Source organism: Rhinichthys klamathensis, unplaced genomic scaffold, assembly GCF_029890125.1.
Source record: "Rhinichthys klamathensis goyatoka isolate OS25496 unplaced genomic scaffold, OSU_Roscu_1.1 h1tg000066l_1, whole genome shotgun sequence".
Taxonomy (NCBI): domain Eukaryota; kingdom Metazoa; phylum Chordata; class Actinopteri; order Cypriniformes; family Leuciscidae; genus Rhinichthys; species Rhinichthys klamathensis.
In genome coordinates this window covers 1,317,527-1,338,125 of record NW_026606609.1, presented here as the reverse complement: position 1 = coordinate 1,338,125, position 20,599 = coordinate 1,317,527, and the positions used below count along the sequence as shown (strand labels likewise).

Genomic DNA, 20,599 nt, shown 5'->3' with positions numbered 1-20,599 from the left:
GTGGACATACTTGTATTCTCTGATGTGACCTCTTCTAACATGTTGAATGTTTTTTAAAATGTAATATTGCCCTATGGTCATGTGTTTGTTGTTGTGCAGTCTAATATCTGGCTCCAATCAAGACGGTTTCATACAGCGTGCTTTGAACGCATCTCGCGCGTACACTAACATTATAAACAGTATACTGGAATCTGAGACTGCTGCTAAGAAAGCCAATGAAGCTTCTACTGAGGCTCTGGAGGTACAGTCAACCACACACACACACACACACACACTCCATGCACATCACCGCAACCTTTATTAATCCATCTTAATTACTCTTTAAACATGAATACAAACACTTATACATTTAGATTTGTATTGTTTTTTGATATGATCTAGAACATAAAGGACAAAGACCTGCCTCTACAAGCTGCTGCACTGAAGAATAAGAGTATTGAGCTTGTGAAGGCAGCAGAGGAACTGAATAACAGCAGTCAAAGTAAGAACAGCAAACTCTACTCTGGATCTGGATCTAAGCGCCACTTTGCACACTTCTATTAAGGTACATCTTTGTTGTTGTGAACCTCTGTTTAATGTTGGCCTATACTATATCTTTGTCAGGTTTAAAGCCACGTGTGGACTCCGTACAGAAAGGTTTGCAAGATGCTGAAAAGAAGAAAGAGAAGATGCTGCAAGACCTAAAGAACATTCAGGATAATCTTAATTTCAGCCGAGGTCAGAGGTCAAAGTCCTTAGTCTTCCAAGGTCCATTGTGACCTAACTAATAACAAGCTAAATAAATAGACTACCATTCAAAATGCTGGGGTTGGTAAAATGTTTTTGGACAAAGTCTCTTATGCTCACCAAGACTGCATATACTTGATCAAAAATACAGTTAAAATAGTAATATTGTGAAATATTATTACAGTTTTAAATATCTGTTTTCTATTTGAATATATTTTCAAATGTTATTTATACCTGTGATGTCAAAGCTAGATTTTCAGTATCATTACTCCAGTCTTCAGTGTCACATGATCCTTCAGAAATCAGTCTAATATCTGATTTGCTGCTCAATAAACATTTCTGATTATTATCATTGTTAAAAAAAGCTGTGCCGCTTAATATTTTAGTGGAAATAATATGGAAACTTTTTTTCAGGATTCTTGGATGAATAGAAAGTTCAAAATAACGGCATTTATTTGAAATCTTTTGTAACATTATTAATGTCTAAAGTACTAAAACAATTAGTAATGTAATTATCAATGTCACTTTTGATCAATATAATGCCTCCTTGCTGACTAAAAGTATTATTTCTTAAAAACAAAAGTATTATTGACCCCACACTTTTGAACGCTAGTGTATATATTTGAGTCTTTCGAGAGAAGTTTAGCTTTATTAAATCAAAACCATGACCTAAATGTTGTTGAAATGTGTTTGAAATGTTTCAGAAGACATAGCGAACGACATCACAGCAGCTAAGAGTGCAGTGGAGCAGGCTAACAACACGATGGCTAATGTTGACAATGCGCTGGCTCCAATTCAGAAGCAGCTGGAGGAATGGCAGAAGCAGTACGGAGACTCCAACGCCACCAGCGACGATATCAACAAAGCCCTCAGTGACGCCAATAAGTCAGGTGTGTGATAGTGAGCGTTTGTGAGTGAGCATGTGTGACCTTGACCTGGCTTTCACATAGAGTCCAATGTGTTTCCATGTTCCTGCAGTGGTGGCACTGAGCGACACTCTTCCTCAGCTGATGAAGAAGTTGGATCGTCTGCAGAACACCTCATTTCAGCCGTCCAACATCTCCGACAGCATCCAGAGGATCCGCCAGCTCATCGAGAAGGCTCGCAACGCCGCCAACAAGGTACAGCTCTTCAAAAAAAGTGGATTCTGGATAAATTGAGAATCACAATTGTTTAAAACAGACATCACAATTCTCCCACGATTCTGATTGGACAACTGAACAAAATAACGTCACTAGAGGTTCTGACAAAATGCTAATAGCTGCAGTTTATTTAAAAATAATTTATTCATTTGAATGATTCAGTGACTCACTTATAAAGACACTTATAAAGAGTGTTTTTGAATGAATCTCTTGAATGATTCAACGGCAGATACATTTAAAAGTCACTTGTCGCCACCTACTGGTGTAACGATGCAATCGATCTTTATTTGAAGTGTCAATTTACTTTACAAGGTGATTTACTCTATTTTGATCACTACTGTAGACATCAGTGTTTGTATCTGAACTATAAACTTTTATCCCAGTACTTCTGTGATCATTTGAATTGCTGTAACACAGAAATAACGATACTGTGTGGTTGAAAAGACTGTTTGTAAAGCCGTTTCATACCTACATGACAACAACTCTCTCTGGATCACCAGCAGCGCCAGCACAGATCTGAATGTTCGCTGTGATCGTACTTGTCAAAGGTTTAATAGTCAGAGACGAATCGCTGTTGTTTCGGAATAAGATCACGTGGGTGTTTGAATCGAGATCCCGATCTTTTAATGATTAATTGTGCAGCTCTACAAGATGCTAAAGTTTTCTCAGTACTCCATAAAGTGTTGCTACAGGGAATGACTCGACTGTCCTCCTTCAGGTGACCGTGTCAATGCAGTTTAATGGTAAGTCAGGAGTACAAGTGAGGAGGCCCAGTAACGTGGCCGACCTGGCAGCTTATTCATCACTACAAATGTACATCAAGCTACCACGTGCCGCTCGTAGACGACGGCAAACCGAAACCACCAAACCCCAGTTTGTCTTCTACCTTGGAAACAAAGACGTAAGCCAACTTCCTCAGTCTAACAGTGATTCGTACCTTTTGTATGTTATGCAAATTGAGCTTTATGATATTTTGCATGTATTATTCTATTATTATTTTAAAGCTGTTTTAAGTCACACATGTATAATTGAATATAAACACAAGCGTCTGGGCTGTATATGTGTTATAGTCAAGTAAGGACTATATGGCAATGATGCTGGAAGGAACAATGCTGCACTGGTACTTTAATGTGGGAGGGGATACAGCACAGGTGCTAATGACTGATGGCGTGAATAGTGAATACTTCAACAAACTCGTCCTGGAGAGGTGGGAAACATGCACACCATCATACCGACACACATCACATTATTTTCTAGCTGTATTTCCTTTACACTTCTACTGTATTTGTGTATTGTGTGTGTTCAGGACTCTACAGTATGGTCAGATGGCAATGTCCACAGATTCAGAAGGCACAAAAACAGTTAAACAAATCATGGAGGCAGGAGGAGAAAATGGCCTGCTCAACCTGCCAGCTGAGGAGACCGTGTTTTATGTCGGAGGTTATCCCAGGACTTTCAGTGTGAGTAATGCTGAACACTTATCTATGGAGCGGAATAGAATAGAGACTCGGGATTGGGCACTTTTGACTTGGGCCAATAAGCAAACACCGTAGTAACCATCTATATATAAAGGTTATAAATTATAACCTTTAAATGATGCACTATATATGCTACCGTTCAAACGTATTTGTTTTAGTCATTAAATATTTTTATTCAGCAAGGATTCATTAATTTGATCAAAATTGATAGTAAAGACATTTAAAATGTTGCAAAAGATTTAAAATCAAATCAATGCTGTTATTTTGAACTTTCTATTTATCATAGAATCCTGAAATAAGAAATGTTTCTTGAGAATCAAATAAGCATATTAGAATGATTTCTGAAGGGTCATGTGACACTGAAGACTGGACTAAAAATTCATCTTTGATCACAGGAATAAAGTACTTTTCAAAATATTATATTCTAGAGTTATATTCTAATAGGAAACAGTTTTTTGAAAATGTAATAATATTTCAGAGTTTTACTTTTGATGAACATAAGAGACTTCTTTCAAAAGCATTATGAAATCTTACCGACCCCAAACGTTTGAATGGTAGCGAATATAATGGTACCATAAGATTTATCGGCCGATGTTATATATATTTTCATTTATTGTTTTCGGTCAATATTGGATATTTAATAATTTACCCTGTTTTTTAACTGAGATTACATATGCCAGCATCTAACACTCACTTAGAGTTCATGTTTAAAAATACTTTATAATTTAATGTCAAGTCACATTTATTATATAGCGCTTTATACAATACAGAGAAGTTAAAAAAAATTGCTATAATAAACGGGAAAATAACAGTCTTAATATTGCATAATTCAGCTGTAAAGCATCTCTACAGGAGACAATAGTGTCATCATCCAGCTCAATTCAGTTCAAGTTTTGTTCTCATCTGATAGTGTCAGTGCAGTCAAATGAATAATATTACTGAATATTAACTTAAGCAAGCCAAATGTTACAGTGGCAAGGAAAAATAGCTTACAGGAAAAATTAGCTTACAGTAATAGAGTAAAAAAAAAACTCTGTTAAATCTTTAGCAAATCTAAAACTGAATATCTATTTTTTTCATACTGTACATTATATTTTTAAGATACCTAAATTCACTTGTAGCATTTTTAGATGAATCATTGTGTTTTTTCATTTTGTATTTAACCAGAGAAATCTACAATACAATGACGCTAAATATCAGCTTATCCTTGTCATAAAGAATTTTAATATTAGTGCATCTCTAGCAAGAATTATCTGTAAAATCTCACAATCTCCATGTTTGTCTCTCTCAAACACTCACAGCCTCCTGTGGACCTGAACATAACATCTTCAAACTTCTTCAAGGGCTGCCTGGAGTTGCTAAGTCTAAACGAAGAACTAATCAGCCTCTATAACTTTGAGGAAACCTTCCAAATGAACACCAACACTGACCTCCCTTGTTCACGGTCAGAGGGGTTTTATTTGTTTATTGAAGGATATAATCTGTTAACTCTTTGTGAGAGTGCATTCCTTGTAAAATCCCTTCATGTGTTAAAACAGGAAGAGGCCATCCAACACGCCTGAATGGACAGTTGATGGAGTGTATTTTGATGGATCAGGCTATGTTGAGGTTTTGTTCGAAACTCTGAAGGACGACCGTGTGTTTGAGCAGAATGTCAAACTCGTCTCGCAAAACGGCATTCTGCTGTCGTTCCAAAGAGACGTGAGACTTCTTGTCTTTTGTGTGATTCGTGAATTTTAGACACGTTATCATGAGTTAATGTCATTTTTCTCCGTCGATTGTCCCTTCTCAGGATAAGTACGTGACTGTGGCTGTGCATGGCGGCCTTCTGAAAGTCTTCTATAACGTTGAGGGAACGTTGTCCGAGCTTTCCGACCCACAACAGTCAAAAATTAAAATCGGCAATGCTCAGGTCAAATTTGTGAGTGAAACCCTCTATTTATTCCTGTCTATTCCTGCCAGATGCCAAGATTATATCTTCACGTTTTAATTATTTAAATGTTTTCTTTGTTTTTTGTTTTCAGTTGGATGTTATCTTTCAACTTTCTAAAAGTGAAATGCTAGTGAGGCTAGATCGTCAGAAGGTCTACTCGCTTTCCAGTAAAGAGCTCAACTTTACAGGAAGATACTTCCTGGGTGGAGTGCCAGAGGACCAGATGCCCGAGAGGTGACCACGCAGATATTTCCATTGAGAAGTTATATTTAGATCCATTTTGGCGTAGGCCGTGTAATTAACTATCTGTTCATATCATTGCAGTTTAAAGAGCGTGTTTCATAAGCGTGGCTCCATAAAGGGCTGCCTTAGGACCATAAAGGCCTTGAGAAGCTTTGTTCAAATTAAGACCATGAAGGGTGTGGGCATCAGCTATGGCTGTCCAGAAGACCTGCTGGTGAGAGCCTCATCATACATGCCTCTTTAGGGTTGGGAATCCACATTCAGTTCTGCTCATAGTGTTGCAATATCTGCGTTCTTCTCCAATGAGGGAACATACTTGTATTCGCTCGGTTATTTGTGAAAAAAGAGGCCTCCAAAATCTGGGATATGAAGTAACGAATGCTGCTATGGTAAAGGCTTAAAGTCTTAAATCATTTTTTTTCCTTAAAACTCACCTTTGATCACCAAAATGCCATATTTATGTCTTAAAGCTGCTGTCCGTAGCTTTTTTTGGGTTAAAAATTATCCAAAATACATATTTGATAAAATACATAACCAGCCAGTGTTCAAAACTATCTGCTTGCCTTAGCTCGATGCAAAACGGTAAGCTTGTAATAATGTTTTTAATTTTAGTGGTACTGGTGGATTTCCGCGGGAGATTCGAGCATGTCTTTGCGTCATTACGTCACATCTGTACACATAAAGAAGAGTCTCGGCTAGTATAAGCTATATTGCGTGTGAGGATGTTGGAGGTAGAGATTTATAGCCTTTTCTCACAGCACTTGATATAATTAAACTTATCAATTTGATGGCGGATCCAGAAAGGTTCAAACGACGATCATCATCAGTGACAACTAGAGACTCACCCGCTGTAACATGCAAAAGACTTCGTTCGGACTTCGGAGTGGCTACAGAAAAAAAGAGACTGCAACTGGACCCATGCGAAAACAAGGATAATATCGGAAGGACATTACATGATGTAGTCACGCAATGCTTGCTGACGTTGTTAACATTAACAAGTAGAGAACATAGTATAGCTACTTTGCACGGTTTTGCGTGAAATGATAACTTATAAGCAATTGTTAGATTTAATCAGCGCGATTTACTGCAATGTCAGAACCAGAACAAAAGTGAATGTTTCTTACTAGTTCAGATGACATTTCCCGGTGAAAATTGTTCTGTTGGTCATACTTCCAAAAAGAATAATCTGTGATTCTGAATGACAATATCCACATCGGCGCGGTGACTGACAGCTGCACACTCTCCTCAAACACTGTGTTCATCCGCGCTGTGCCGTGTCGAGGGTGTTGAACTACAACTCACGTAAAGTTGATAATTCCGCGAATGACTGCAATTGCAGATTTCGAACAGAGATGGCGACAAAGAGGAAAAATGCCGGACTGCAGCTTTAATATAGCTTGAATGTAACTCTACACCCTTGCTTCATTTAGTATACGTGGTTCTATGAATATGCAAATCAGCCCCGCCTCCACTCACTCACACCAGCTCAGACTGAGAACCATTGGGTCAACTTTACTCAAGTTACTGCAGTAAATGCTGCACATTTGTATCACTCTTTACAACGTCGGACACATAACGGTAATTAATATGATTAGCATTTTGCTTGACTATGTTATCAATAATAACATATATAACGTGTTGCTAATGTCACACAAACCAACCATGTTCCCGTTCGCCAACTCAGAGTCAGACAGCTGCCCTCTAACAATCAGTATCCTTACGAACACTTTAAACAACTTAGAATGTCAGTGCCAGTGAAGAAAGGCATATAGTTCATCATAACATCACATACATAATAAGAATATAATAATAATAATAATAAAAAGAAGCTAAAATCGCACAGCAGAATCAGAATTAGAACCAGAATCTGTAAAGATGTTGTGATTCCCAACCCTACTGTTTTCACTGCATATGACCTCTACTGTACCGAGTTAAGACGTGTGTTTACGTGTGTTTGTGTTGTTGTTTTTAGTTTACTCGTGAGGCTCACTTCACTGGTGAAGGTTACCTAGGCTTAAAGATGGCGAATGTACTAGATCTTCCAGACAACTTCTATGCTGGCATCGGCTTCAGAACAGATCAGCACAATGGACTCATGTTTTACCATCAAGGCCAGGTACAAATTACACTGATCACAGTTTTGCTTATCATATTTGAAGTACATAAAACAATATAATGTTTGTGTGTGTCCCTTCAGAATGATGTGTGTCAGGTGGTCTTAGACAGCGGCCATGTAGTAGTAAGTGCTGGCAACAAAGGAGTCAAGTCTCAGAAGACATACAACGACGACAACAGTCACTATGTTGCATTTTACCGCAACACAAATGGGTACGCCACTGTATGGATGTTATAGATATATTAATAGATTGTGTTTGTGTACAGGGTTAAGACTATTTCTGTCTTTGTTTAGGTTGCGCATTTATATAGATGATGTCCTTGAGAGTGGAGGAGAAGCTGTCAGTGCGGACACCAGCAGGGCGGCGCTGCAGTCTGACATTACCTATGTGGGCGGCACACCCGCGTCAAACGGCCTCACCAACCTCACCGGCTGCCTCAGTAACTTCTTCATGAAGAGGTGTGTGTGTGTGTGTGTGTGTGATGCAGAGAGTGTGCAATGATGAATCATGCTAAATGAATCATCCAATTGAATCTTATACCTGTATGAATGTACAGGCTGTATGAAAAGTTACAGTTAGATCTGCTGTTTTAATTTCTGCGTTGTGTTCTTAGAATTGATGAAACCAAGGTCGTAGATCTGAAATCAGCTCAAGAGGGACACAAATACACCTTTGTTTGCCCCGCCGCTTCAGTCCCACTGGAGATTCTGGATTCACCACGACGAAAGAATCCAAAGGTACTGTTTTAAAGACTGAAGAATATTTTATTTTATTATATATATATAAAATAATCATATTATTTGAAGAAGAACATAAATATTTTATTATTTTGAATATTTTATTGTTTAACATTGTATGAATCATTATTTTAATAAGAACGCATAGTTTATTTTAGAAATATTGTTTTCATTAATGTTAAATAATGAAATAATCACTTTATTTTAATGATAAAAATACAGAACAAGCCTCAAGGAAGTTCGAGAACTCGATTGTTGCTCAAGTCCTGCCAGGGGGAGGTGTCCGTCCAGGAGGTCGACGCCCAGCATTTCAGTGGCTCCTCCCACAGCCACCTGAGATTTGATTCACTGCCTCAAACGTTTAGCAAGGCGTGAGTGTTTCAAAAAACTGCTTTAAACTGCTGTAGTTGATAAGTTCTTGTTATGACTGATGGCTAAATGGCTGATATTAAAGTTATGTACTATTTTGTATGATTTGTCATTAAAACACACTAAAAATAAAGTCAGTAGTTTTGATATTACATGTCAAAACTAAATGATTACTGATTTTATTGATTAACTTTAAGTGAGCATTCGATGACAGTAAATGTAATCTACTTGTACAGATATGGTAAATGAGCATGCACTGTTAAAAATCAGTAAAATATAACTAATATTGATCAAAAAAGTAACTAATATCGATCAAAAATCTACAGTAACGTATAATGCATTGTAAACTTGGTTTGCAGGCCACACATCTCTCTGGGTGTGCGCGTGAACTCTTCGAGTGGACTGGTTTTCCACGCAGGAGAGAAGGGCCAGAGAACCATGATGCTCTCTGTGTCTGATGGCCATCTGACGCTGCAGGTCAATGGCGGGCGGAGGAAGACTAGCATACGCAGCAGAAAGAAATACAACGACGGCCTGTGGCACACGGTGCGTATGTGGACGTGCATGTTTTTAGACATAAATGTGTCATTTGTTCCAAATCTCACATTTTTTACAATGCACTCATGCAGGTGTTTGTGAAAGTGGAGGGTGACAGGGCCTCTCTGACAGCGGACGGCATCGACACCCAGAACAAGAGGGTGACGGGTGGAGGGAAGAGTCAGTTTGGCGCTCCTCTCTACATCGGTGGACTTCCCTCAGACCACAGCGCAGCTGAGGTAAACGCTGTATTACACACACTACAGAGCCCCTGAACTACTGCCTACATAGTCACACTGTACAGAAACACTCGACATGGGCGGAAACTCAACCCGTCACAAATATTGCAAAGCAAACAAGACTCAAAATTGATTTCAACAAAGTTGCACACACAAATGTTGGATAAGAAAGTTTATTTTTAATTAGATTGAACTATTTTTATTTCTCTTTTTTATTTTCATTGAAATACAGGTCTCCGTCCACCATATTTTCTATTTATTTTATACATTTTTATTCATAATAATAATAATATTTTATTTAGATAAGAATGTAAAAACATAAATATATCTGCACTCTTCGGGTTTAGGAAAATTTTTTTTACCTATCTGAATATATTGTTTTAAGAGCAAATTGGTACCAAAATGCTTATGTGAAGTTGACTTTTCTTTCTTTCTGTTTCTCTCTGTCAGGCTGGTTTCGTCGGCTGTGTGCGGGATCTGAAACTGAACGAGCTGCCGGCACAGAGCCCCTCTCACAGTGTGGGAGTGACATCCTGCTACCAGCAGCCCCTCCAGCCCGGGGTCCACTTCTCCAGTCAGGGCGGATATCTGACCATCGGTGAGCCTCTCACTTCACAACGGTCCCCCTGATCAGTCAGTCAAACACACTTCAGATTTCATTCTCTCCGTCTCTGCATGCTAGACGAATCGCTGATGTTGGGTCGGGACCTCGAGATCCAGCTGGAGGTCCGTGTGGTTTCAGACTCCGGGCTCCTGCTGCACACTGGAGCCAAGAAAACTCAACAGCTGAGTCTCTATCTGAACCAGGGCCAGGTGACACACACACACACACACACACACAACCTAGTAAAGGACCTGTGACTCTTACAAGGTTAAATGAGATGTATGCTTTTATTCTTTAAGGTTTTATTTGTCAATTCAGGTCAATTGGACCCCATTTTGACAGTAGCTGCATTTACATGGACCTAATAATCCATTTGTAATGGACAAGTAGCACGTCAATGAGAATGAATTGGCCAAATCAATTTTTCGAATTTCATTTGGATTGTAAGAGGTGGTTTAAACCTTTTCTAATCCATTCGATAGGACATGTAAATACTTGATTGAAAACCGAAACTGGAATGTTCTGCGCATGTGGGATAACTTAGAAATAGCGTAATGATGTAACGCCTTGTTTTGGGCACAGGAAAAGGCCTTTTTACTGCTTGGGAAGGGGCTTTTTTAGGACCTGAAATAGATAAGTATTAAGTGTGCTCTTTAAAACAAAGAACAGAAGCGATGGCAGGATGACGGTTAGTATGCGTCAACGGAGGGAAATTCATGTAAACACTATGTTCGGAGTTCTTTTTAAAAATAAGGTGTCCATGTAAACGTAGCTATTTTTATGAGAGTTCAGAGAATATCCACAAATCATTTAGGCTTGGTCTGATGGTCATTGGGACGGGTCCATACTCCAGTTTGAAGTGTCTGTTTGTTCTGTGCAGGTGACTGTGTTGGTGAACAGTGGCAGTGGAGAGTTTTCAGTCAGTCTCACACCAGAGGAGTCTCTCTGTGACGGAGGTTGGCACACTGTGACAAGTGAGTCATACCCTTGAAAAACAATCATACTGCATTTAACCCTTGTGGTGCGTTTTAAATAAAAAATACATCTGTTATGCTCGGGTCAAAAATGAAGCTTTTAGACTTTGTACAATTGATTTTGAAAATGGGTATATGCTTGTCTAGATGTAAAAATGGGTGTATGCTTATGTAGAAGCATTTTACCTGGCTATATGTTAGTCAGTGCAGTGGTGGTAGAAACAAATGCCTGTATTGTATATAATATGACCATTTATTTATGAAATCAAATTAGTTTGTATCACTGATCTATATAGAATGACTTCTATAGATCAGTGGTTTGTATTCATTTTATTTGAAAATTGAGGGCATTTCGCAAGAAATTAAGATTAGATCTATTTTTTCCAGGGGTGGATGAAGAACACAAATCAAGTACTTGAGTAAAAGTACAGATACCCTAATACAATTTAATTAGTGAACATGTTTTATGGAATGTAGTGGAGTAAAAATTACAAAATCATGCTTTGGAATCTAGTGAAGTAAAGGTAAAAATAAAATAAAAATAAAAATACTAAAAGTACAGATACTTGAAAAATGTACTTAAGTACAGCAACCATTATTGTTCACCACTGATTTCTTTTTCTGTTTTTATCTCGTCATTGCTTCAAAAACCCTATCCAAGAGTGTCTATTCTAATCTGTTTGCCATATAATTCCACACTTTAATATTTGTTATTTTAGTTGTGAAGAAGAGCAATGTCATCCAGCTACACGTGGATTCGGCAAGTGAACATGGAGTGGGTCCCAAACAGAGCAGATCGAACGGGGGCAAAGAGACTGTTTATCTGGGCAGCATCCCGGGTATGACACCTGAACGCTTTTACAATTCCTATCAGAGAACATGCAGGTTTCAAATCAAGAATCTTGCATTGATATAATGAGGTAAGATGCTCAATCTAATTAAACCTTTTGTCCTCTCGTGTGCAGACACCATAGCCGTACCAGGTCTCCCATCCACCGTCCTCTCTTTCCATGGGTGTGTGAGGAAAGCCGTACTGAACCACAGGACTGTCATGCTGACAAAACCCTCGTCTGTGTCTGGATCTGTGGGGACTCAGGGGTGCCCTGCCTTATAGACCACAACTGCATTAAACCCTAAATACTCCACGTACACTGACACTATCAAATCAACAGGTGGTGGGTTTGCTTAGCCTTTAATTTAAACGGATATTTATGGTTATTTTCATGACACCCGTGTATGTAGTTTGATGAAAAAGCACTGTAAGCGCCAAGACACCACTGATCAATGACAGGACCAGAGGAAAGGCACTGGATTTATTTTGTTCCAGGTTTAATTAGTACATGTCACTGATACAATCCTGACCAAACACCATTAAATGGGTTTTATGGGAATATTTAGATGTATAAAAACACTGGATGGAGGGAGGGAGGGAGATTTACTGTGGATGTTCCCAAGCGAACTCATGCGCCATAGGGATTCATTGTGTATTATCTAAAACCACTGGAGTTGAAAACTCAAGAAATATTATTGTTACTTTTGATATTTTTTGTCAGATTCCCAAAAATAGCTGTATTTTATTGGCAATAAACATTTCCTTTAAGTTTCTTGTCTCTTTGATTAACTTCACACACACACACACACACACACATAAACTGGCATTACATAGTCAATTGTTTAATAGTGTAGCTTTGGACATACAAAACACACTTGAATCAATGAATGATTACAGGCAAACATCTCGGACTAGTATGAGACTAACACTTCAGAGAGAGACGGTTGTGTTCAGAAGGCCGTTCTAATCCAAGCTCATGTCCTCGTCGTCATCTTTCTTGTCTTTGGAATCACCATCATCAGTCTTGGCATCACTGCCCTCCATGGCCTTGGCAAACGCCTCCACATCTAAATATCAGGACAAAGCAAATGAGAGCTTGTGAGAATGAAAGTTCTTTAAAATTTAACCTACTTTTCCATATATTTTGAAATCAAATTGTGTTGATTCGAGGACGTTGCACAACTCACCCCCTTTATTAGCTGCGTCCACTGCTTCAGAGGGAAGACCAAACTGGTTCATGAGAGGGCCGAGCTGACCGGAGGCCAGAGCACTACTGAACATACTCATCGCCTGCAGACACACACACGGGGTGTTTACATCACAGCAGGATACATGGAAAAGCCCAAGAAAGATGACTGACCACTTCTTTCTCTTTACTACCAATTATAGCATTAAATAAACATCAGGAAGTATAAAACAGTACAACTTACTGAAATGTATAATGTTTCATGTAATCGCTTAGTATTTAAACCGTGGAAAGATGTAAATAAAACCTCTTGCAAACAATGTCATGTAATATTTTACCATAGCTAGAGGGGGAGCATTTAGCTAAATGTACTACATCATCAATTCTTAATATTTTAATTAACCTGTTAGTGAAGTCTTCATTATTATGTGTATGTTTGAATAAATCTGTCATGAAAACAAGTTATAATTACAGCCAATGTTTTTAAAATGTCTATGTATATTTAAACAATGAATTGGAGTAGAAACAATAATATAATTAAAAAAGTGTTGATTAAATATATTTTGGCTAAATGAAAACTAATACTAAAACAAATTTTGGTTTTGGAGCAACACGGAATACTTTATTTTTTAAATACCACGGTTATCATCTATATTAGGGATGCACCAATACGAAAATTTTGGCCAATAACCGATAATTCTTTATATGTGAAAGACGATAAACGCTATATTAGCTTTATCTAAATCCACATTTTTATATAACTTCAGAGACCCTGATTACAAAAACAAAAGTCTGACCATTAAAATCCATGCCTCAAGCACACAATTATAATGCCTATAGGCTATGTGCACAAGCGTAATTTCGAACTTCCGCTATTGTCAGAAGTCGGCATGTCAGTTTCCGGTTTACGGCTGTTCATCCGCATCCGCTATAAACGAACAAGATTAGTGCTGCTGTTGTACGAAAAAAAGAGTTGTTAAACACATCTAAGTTTCTAAGAACTGTAGGTGTATCCATCATCTAACGCCCGTTTCACACATACCCCGTTTGCAGTGTGTGTTGCGGTGCAGGAGCAACGCGCGCTATAGTGCTTTCACATATGATGCGTTTGCAGTGAATAACTGATCCGCGGCTGTACCACAAACACATACTTACTATTTTATTTAAAATCCAGAAGTTGTGCTAGAACTTTTATTTCAAAAAAAGTTGTCAGCATTGCGATTCTCTTTGTACACACTCTTTAATGGACGTATGCACGTTTAAACACAATTTAAACAACGCAAGTAGGGCTATTATTCCATGCATTACTTATATTAAGTTGCTCAAGCAAGTGGTCAAATTTCCTATATTAAAATGGCAAATATTTTAAATTAAAACTTAAAATTGGCAAAAACAGCCGACTCACATGCCTTTTCTTTTGCATTTAAATTGTAATAGCCTACAATAGATCTTGCATGTCACAAAGAACTTGTTTTTCCACCTCCACGAATGAGACGAGTGTTGTTCATTATGTCGCCTTAATTGTAGTTTTCCTTGATTTACCCCGGTCTTCACAGTCTTCAGATGACTGTGAAAAATAGTAGTACCGGTATATTAAATGCATTTATGGTGAGATTACTACATTTTATTTAATGAAACGCATTTATGGGGAAATTACTACATTTTCAGGTCAATCTTTGTGCATTTTGACCACGAAACATGCGGTGTCACTTTAATGCAGCACAGCAGAAATAGATTCGGTGCAGAAACGATCGCTGCACTGCTGTTATACGTGCCGCATCTGGAACGGTGTGAAAAGTGAAAGCTCTAACCTGTTAACATGGTGCGTTAGGACGGAGCACTGCTGTGTGCCACTTTGCTCTGCTTCAAGTTGCTAACAGCCATTTGAGCTTCCAACGCTTCCCGAAAAACACCAACCTTCGTGCGCAGTGGCTGCACAAAATAGACATTTTGGGCGACGCAAAAAAAAAAAAAAAGTAAGTATGTGTTTGTGGTACAGCCGCGGATCAGTTATTCACTGCAAACGCATCATATGTGAAAGCACTATAGCGCGCGTTGCTCCTGCACCGCAACACACACTGCAAACGGGGTATGTGTGAAACGGGCGTTAGATGATGGATCCACCTACAGTTCTTAGAAACTTAGATGTGTTTAACAACTCTTTTTTTCGTACAACAGCAGCACTAATCTTGTTCGTTTATAGCGGATGCGGATGAACAGCCGTAAACCGGAAACTGACATGCCGACTTCTGACAATAGCGGAAGTTCGAAATTACGCTTGTGCACATAGCCTATATGACAGATTTGTGTTGCACTTTACTGTATTGTCCTTTTTTAAAGTTGTTTCCAACATATTTCAAGCAATTCAAAACCATCAGTACACATCTGAAGTGTCTCAGCCACATTTTTTTTTATGGGGACGATAACGATCACATTAAAAATGAACATATATCGGCCAATACTGATATGGTGGCCGACATATCGTGCATCTCTAATCAATACTTGTACAATTTGAATGCAGTATGAGCACGACTGACCTGCTGGAACTGTGGAGAGGTCAGTGTGTTCTGGATCTCGTCGGCGCTCTGTGGGAGGGATTCTCCTGATGGCAGGTACGGAAGCAGTCTCTGCTGCACCTCAGGGTTCGCCAGAATAGGAGCCATGACATCAGGGGTCAACACACTTGCCAGGTCCACTACAGAGACAGCGATGGATGGGCAAGATTTTAGAGGAAAGTAAAAGTGAAGTGAAGATCACATCAGTTGTCGGTTTCTCACCTCCCGGTCCCTCTGCGGCCATGGCGGGAACGTTCATGGTGGCCAGGATGCTCTGGAGGTCACTCAGCTGGATGGGCTGTGTGCTGGACGGGGGTCCTGCAGCAGGAATGGAGGGGGTCTGGGCTGCAGGGGTGGTGGGGGTCACCGTGGGCGAGCCGGTGGAGGTCGCAGCAGGGGTTACGGGTGTGGTGGGTGCCTGGGTGGAGCTGAGGCGTGCGGTGGATCCAGAGGAGGGAGTGGCGGCTGCCGATTGGCTGCGGGAGCTGTGGATGAGGGATAGAAGCCATTAGATGCGAGAACAATCGGCAGCAAAAATAAGCATTGAGAAATCACCAGACGTACCTCGAGGTTGAGCTACTGGTAGCAGGACCTCCACTCCCCAACAAACTGGCCAGACCTGGACCAGCCAGAGCACCTTTGAGAAAAAACATCTTACTGTCCCCAAATTCTGAACGGTCATAGTATTATGACTGGGCCATATTGCAATCATGAACATGGAATCTTGCTTAAAAAACAAACAAAAAAAACTCACCAAGTCCACCCAGTCCTGTTGGTCCAATCAGCTGCATGAGTTGGTTGTGGCTCATATTTCCCAGGAGGCTTTGCAAGCCACCTTCTCCTTAAAGAAAAGGATATTTAAAAAAAGGGAAATTCCCTTAGTACTCTTGTTGCCAAAGAGCCTGTCCCAGAACCTACACAGGGCGCTACAAGTGTGCATATACCTTTTGATTAACCTATGGGGCACAACATATTTACACATTTTAATCTTCAATACTTTGCACTTTAAAATAAACTTGTCTGTTCAGTAGTCCTTATGTAACAGACAACATTATTGAACGTGGTGCTGATAATTAAAGTGTAAAAATTTGTAAAAAGCAGTTGCAAAATACACGCTACATAATTTTTTTTTTAAATGTTAATTATATGTAATATCTAATTAATGTAAAAAAAAAAAGATTCTGCTGCCAGGCCAGTAGTTGGCGATGTCACTTTGTAAAGAAACACTACACACCTATAGACTATAGACGTAATACACATGACGTCACAAATGTGCTTGGTTTTTTGTAGTTTACACGGAGATGATAATGGTATAGTTTAAAAAAAATTGCACTTTGAAACCAAAATTCAAATATTTGCTGTTGTGGTGTAAGTGAACGGCCAGTACGCATAAAGGGTCTCATTCATGAAACATTCGTAAATATGCGAGTGATTTGCGCGTAAAGAGACCTTCCCGAAAACTCTTCTCCTGATTCACAAATACTTCGTAAACGTCAGATGTGATAGTGAAGTGTGTGTGTGTGTTAATGAATTCCAATCAGTTGTAAATGGGACGCGCGTGCACGTTCATTCACAATTACCATAAATCCCGCCCATTAAATCCGACTGACAACTATATATGGGCATCATATTATGACATGAATGCGAATGAAAAAAAAAAAATTCTCAGATGCAGAAATTGAAGTTTTATTATCAGAAGTTCATTCAAAACGCCAAATTTTATTTTCAAGCGTACATAGTGGCGTATCGGGTCCTAAAAAAAGGAAGCTTGGCAGCATATTACAGATGCAGTTAATGGAGTTTCATCTGTTAATCGAACATTCCCAGAAGTGAGAAGAAAATGGTTCGACATTAAGCTTGAGAGCAAAAAACGAATTAGTTCACTTTGGAAAAATAGTATTCAAACTGGAGAAGGACCGCCATCGCAGATGCTATTACTGGCTGGCTCTCATAATAAGAAAAACCGTATGTAATTCCTATATATAATATTTTTTCAAAATGCTGTGCAAATATGTACCCGATTAAGGTGTATTAAAATGCAGCGTTATTAATGAGCAAAACGTTCGGCTGTTAGCGCACTATTTACGCGTGGCTGGGAGCAGGTGTAGATTTCTTGTGTACCAACTAACATTTGGAAAATACGAACATTTTAATGAATCCGAAAATTTACGCCAGAACAAATTCGTTCTGCTCGTGTTTCATGAATGAGACCCAAAGAGTTTTTCGTTTTCAGTTGAAAGCGGTGTGGCGTAAACGGCCCCTGAAACAGTGGTTCAAATATCTGTTAGATAAGGGCCATGAAATGAGTGCAATGCTGGGGGTTCTCCAGGACCAGGATTGGGAACCACTGGTCTAGCGCACTTACCAGGGAAGGAAACTCATCATAAATGTAAAAAAACAAATAAATCAAGGATTACAATTAAAAAATTACAAGGATTACATTACTATTTAAATGTTGAAATAGAAAGAAAAATAGATTCTGAAAGCAAAAATTTCAAAAACGAATCGAATCTAAAAGAATCACACAAATAACCAATTGTGGATTCAAACCGGCGACATGTTTGCATTCCTGATTCAAGTACGTGCACTCTCAAGTGGCCAAGTATTGGGACATGCCCAAAGTCAAGTGAGATGAGTGTTCTGCATCATCCATCACTCACCACCAAGTGCAGAGAGTTCATGTCCGCTGCCTCCTCCGCTGCCCAGAGCGCCCGGCATGGGGGGGTTGTTCAGGTACTCGTTGACTTTGCGACAGTACTCCTCGTCTTTATCTGTTTTGGGCTCCTTCACACAAGAGAGATGGGACAGCAAGAACAAATGTGACCGACAGCTGATATCAGAATCTCCTCGATTCTGTACTATCCTATTGTGGGATTTTTCACAAATAAACAAATGACGTAAAACAGTAAAAAGGTATGTTTGTGCACACAGGGAATCATATTTTTTTTTTAAATCTCTTCTCTGATGATGTGTTTACTGGCTCACGCCAGTCACTGACCAATAGCAAACCACAACCATCCAAATAATTGTCAAGTCCCACCCTACATTTTTTTCTTATTCAAGAAGCCGTTTCACTAGGATGTACGTCACAACAAGGAAGAAAAGAATAACCCAAACCGTCGGGTAAACAGAAAAAGTGGGCAATTAATAAAAATACCAATATGGGCCAATAAATCAGCCTTGGCGAAATATCAGGTGAGCACTCCTCACCTGCATCCAAAAGAACAGCCTTTTAGAGCCAGCCTTGAACTTCAGCACATACACGCGTCCTGTAGTGCACTGACTGACCCGCTTGAACTCACAGTCATCCGGGAATATGATCAGATCCTGAAATACAAAATCAAAACATTGATATCGATATAAAACACCACCGCTTGACCACTAACTGTGAACAGTCCTCACATCCTCCACATTCCCAGAGGTCCTGTCCTTCCAGCAGAAGTGGATGAGCGAGTCGTCTGTCTGCTGGATGTACACGGAACCCTTGCGTTTGTCCGGGGTCACAGTGCTGCCCTTCAGGCTCATTTTACCAGCCCGGAACTCAACCAGATATTTACTGGATGAGCTGCGGGAGCCAGAGACCAGGCTGGGGAACAGAGCTCCAGACGACATCCTCACTGATGGACAGACAATACAAACCGGTACAGACACGTGAAACAAACCAACAGCATTCTGAATCCATATACATAAGGCTTTAATAAAGATATCGGTGCGTGGTCATCTTTAGCGTGTTGCTGATAAACAACATGAAGCTTAAAGGTGTGAGCAGTTACTCAGCAAGATTGATTAGCATTCTAGCTAACTTAAAAAAAGTTACGCCAAATAGCTAACGTAGAATTTGTACAAATATACATCAATATAAATGTAACAGTATATATCTTAAGATATAATATAGCACCACAAGACCTAACCATCTTTTCGTCGTTTGGCTTCTGAAACTCTACACTCAGTTAGCATTAGCTGCCATGTCTCAACAGTGACTGCGCATTTTGTTTCTGATGTGTATTTAAACGAAACACGCTGCTACAGATCAGATAATAGCGCATTGTAATAAAAGTGCATCATACCAGCGGATAAGTTTAGTCTTTTGTAGATTCCTGCAGCAGAGAGATATCTTGAGGTACAATCGCTGAAGAGTTGAAGATGGGCTAGTGAACAGTGGCAAGCGACTTCCTGTATCCTGCTAGCCGTGTGTTGCTATTGCCCACGTGCACAAGTAAGTCAGCATTTGATTGGCTGAATAACTTGTCATTCTTGGCATGCAGCAAATGCTGCGTCATTGAGAGCAGATGGCTCTTTTTTATGAATAATCAATTCAATATTAAGCAGTAAAACACGGTTATCGTTAAATAAAACTATAAGCCACAAAAACATTTTCGTTACTCGAAATAAAATAAGCGTTAACTGAAATAAGATAAATAGGCTATAAAAACAGATAGGCTAGTTTACTTCAGTTGGCAACCTTTTTCATTTTCTTTTACTTACTTTCTTTTGCTTAAAATTGAATTAGCCTAGGCCTAAAGTTAGCCCATAGATATAAACACCTATGGGCCTACTAAAATAACTGAAACTAAATGGGTCATTCTACAGAAATGTCCACTTTTGGTATGGCAAAATGTCTTAAAATGTATTCATTTTTCTAACATTTAAACTTAGAACACAATATTAGATTACCCTTTGACTTTATGAATACACATAAATGACAGCTTAATTTGCTGTGCATTTATTTAAAGAACGCATGTACCATTTGTTTTGTCACTGTTACCTAATCATTTGGCAATATTAAAGGTTTTTATGAAATATTATTTCTATTTTTTTCAGCACATGTAGTCAGAGTTACAGAAAAATAATGATAATGCAATAAATATGGAGATTGTTTATTCGTTTTAATCAGTTTTGTTAAAAGTGTAATTGAATGAATTTAATT

General features: G+C 39.0%; 2 protein-coding genes across 4 annotated transcripts in view; one reads left to right on the top strand and one right to left on the bottom strand.

The window, feature by feature from the left end:
- lama5 (laminin, alpha 5) overlaps positions 1–12,632 on the top strand; it is an 80,781-nt gene extending 68,149 nt beyond the window's left edge. For both annotated transcript variants that reach the window (XM_056250026.1, XM_056250025.1), the window contains exons 56-80: positions 100–241; positions 382–481; positions 604–717; positions 1,431–1,616; positions 1,705–1,847; positions 2,587–2,769; positions 2,939–3,075; positions 3,175–3,328; positions 4,648–4,790; positions 4,885–5,047; positions 5,139–5,267; positions 5,371–5,513; positions 5,604–5,736; positions 7,495–7,638; positions 7,720–7,850; positions 7,933–8,097; positions 8,253–8,376; positions 8,599–8,747; positions 9,105–9,291; positions 9,375–9,521; positions 9,972–10,119; positions 10,204–10,334; positions 11,006–11,099; positions 11,819–11,938; positions 12,065–12,632. In XM_056250026.1, coding sequence (XP_056106001.1) covers positions 100–241; positions 382–481; positions 604–717; positions 1,431–1,616; positions 1,705–1,847; positions 2,587–2,769; positions 2,939–3,075; positions 3,175–3,328; positions 4,648–4,790; positions 4,885–5,047; positions 5,139–5,267; positions 5,371–5,513; positions 5,604–5,736; positions 7,495–7,638; positions 7,720–7,850; positions 7,933–8,097; positions 8,253–8,376; positions 8,599–8,747; positions 9,105–9,291; positions 9,375–9,521; positions 9,972–10,119; positions 10,204–10,334; positions 11,006–11,099; positions 11,819–11,938; positions 12,065–12,213 — 3,559 coding nt within the window. In that variant the 3' untranslated portion in view covers positions 12,214–12,632. The remainder of the gene's footprint in view (positions 1–99; positions 242–381; positions 482–603; positions 718–1,430; positions 1,617–1,704; positions 1,848–2,586; positions 2,770–2,938; positions 3,076–3,174; positions 3,329–4,647; positions 4,791–4,884; positions 5,048–5,138; positions 5,268–5,370; positions 5,514–5,603; positions 5,737–7,494; positions 7,639–7,719; positions 7,851–7,932; positions 8,098–8,252; positions 8,377–8,598; positions 8,748–9,104; positions 9,292–9,374; positions 9,522–9,971; positions 10,120–10,203; positions 10,335–11,005; positions 11,100–11,818; positions 11,939–12,064) is intronic.
- Positions 12,633–12,752: 120 nt separating this feature from the next.
- adrm1 (ADRM1 26S proteasome ubiquitin receptor) lies at positions 12,753–19,808 on the bottom strand. 2 transcript variants are annotated; one of them, XM_056250022.1, is made up of 10 exons: positions 19,740–19,808; positions 19,075–19,289; positions 18,883–18,999; positions 18,333–18,456; positions 16,427–16,513; positions 16,237–16,309; positions 15,895–16,157; positions 15,655–15,812; positions 13,119–13,221; positions 12,753–12,998 (listed from the first exon to the last, which is right to left on the bottom strand). In XM_056250022.1, the coding sequence occupies exons 2-10, from the start codon at positions 19,282–19,284 to the stop codon at positions 12,895–12,897; spliced, it is 1,239 nt and encodes a 412-aa protein (XP_056105997.1). In that variant the 5' UTR covers positions 19,285–19,289; positions 19,740–19,808; the 3' UTR covers positions 12,753–12,894. The 2 variants fall into 2 exon arrangements, with proteins under 2 accessions (XP_056105997.1, XP_056105999.1); XM_056250024.1 differs by having other exon boundaries at positions 16,427–16,510; positions 19,740–19,807.
- Positions 19,809–20,599: the final 791 nt, after the last annotated feature.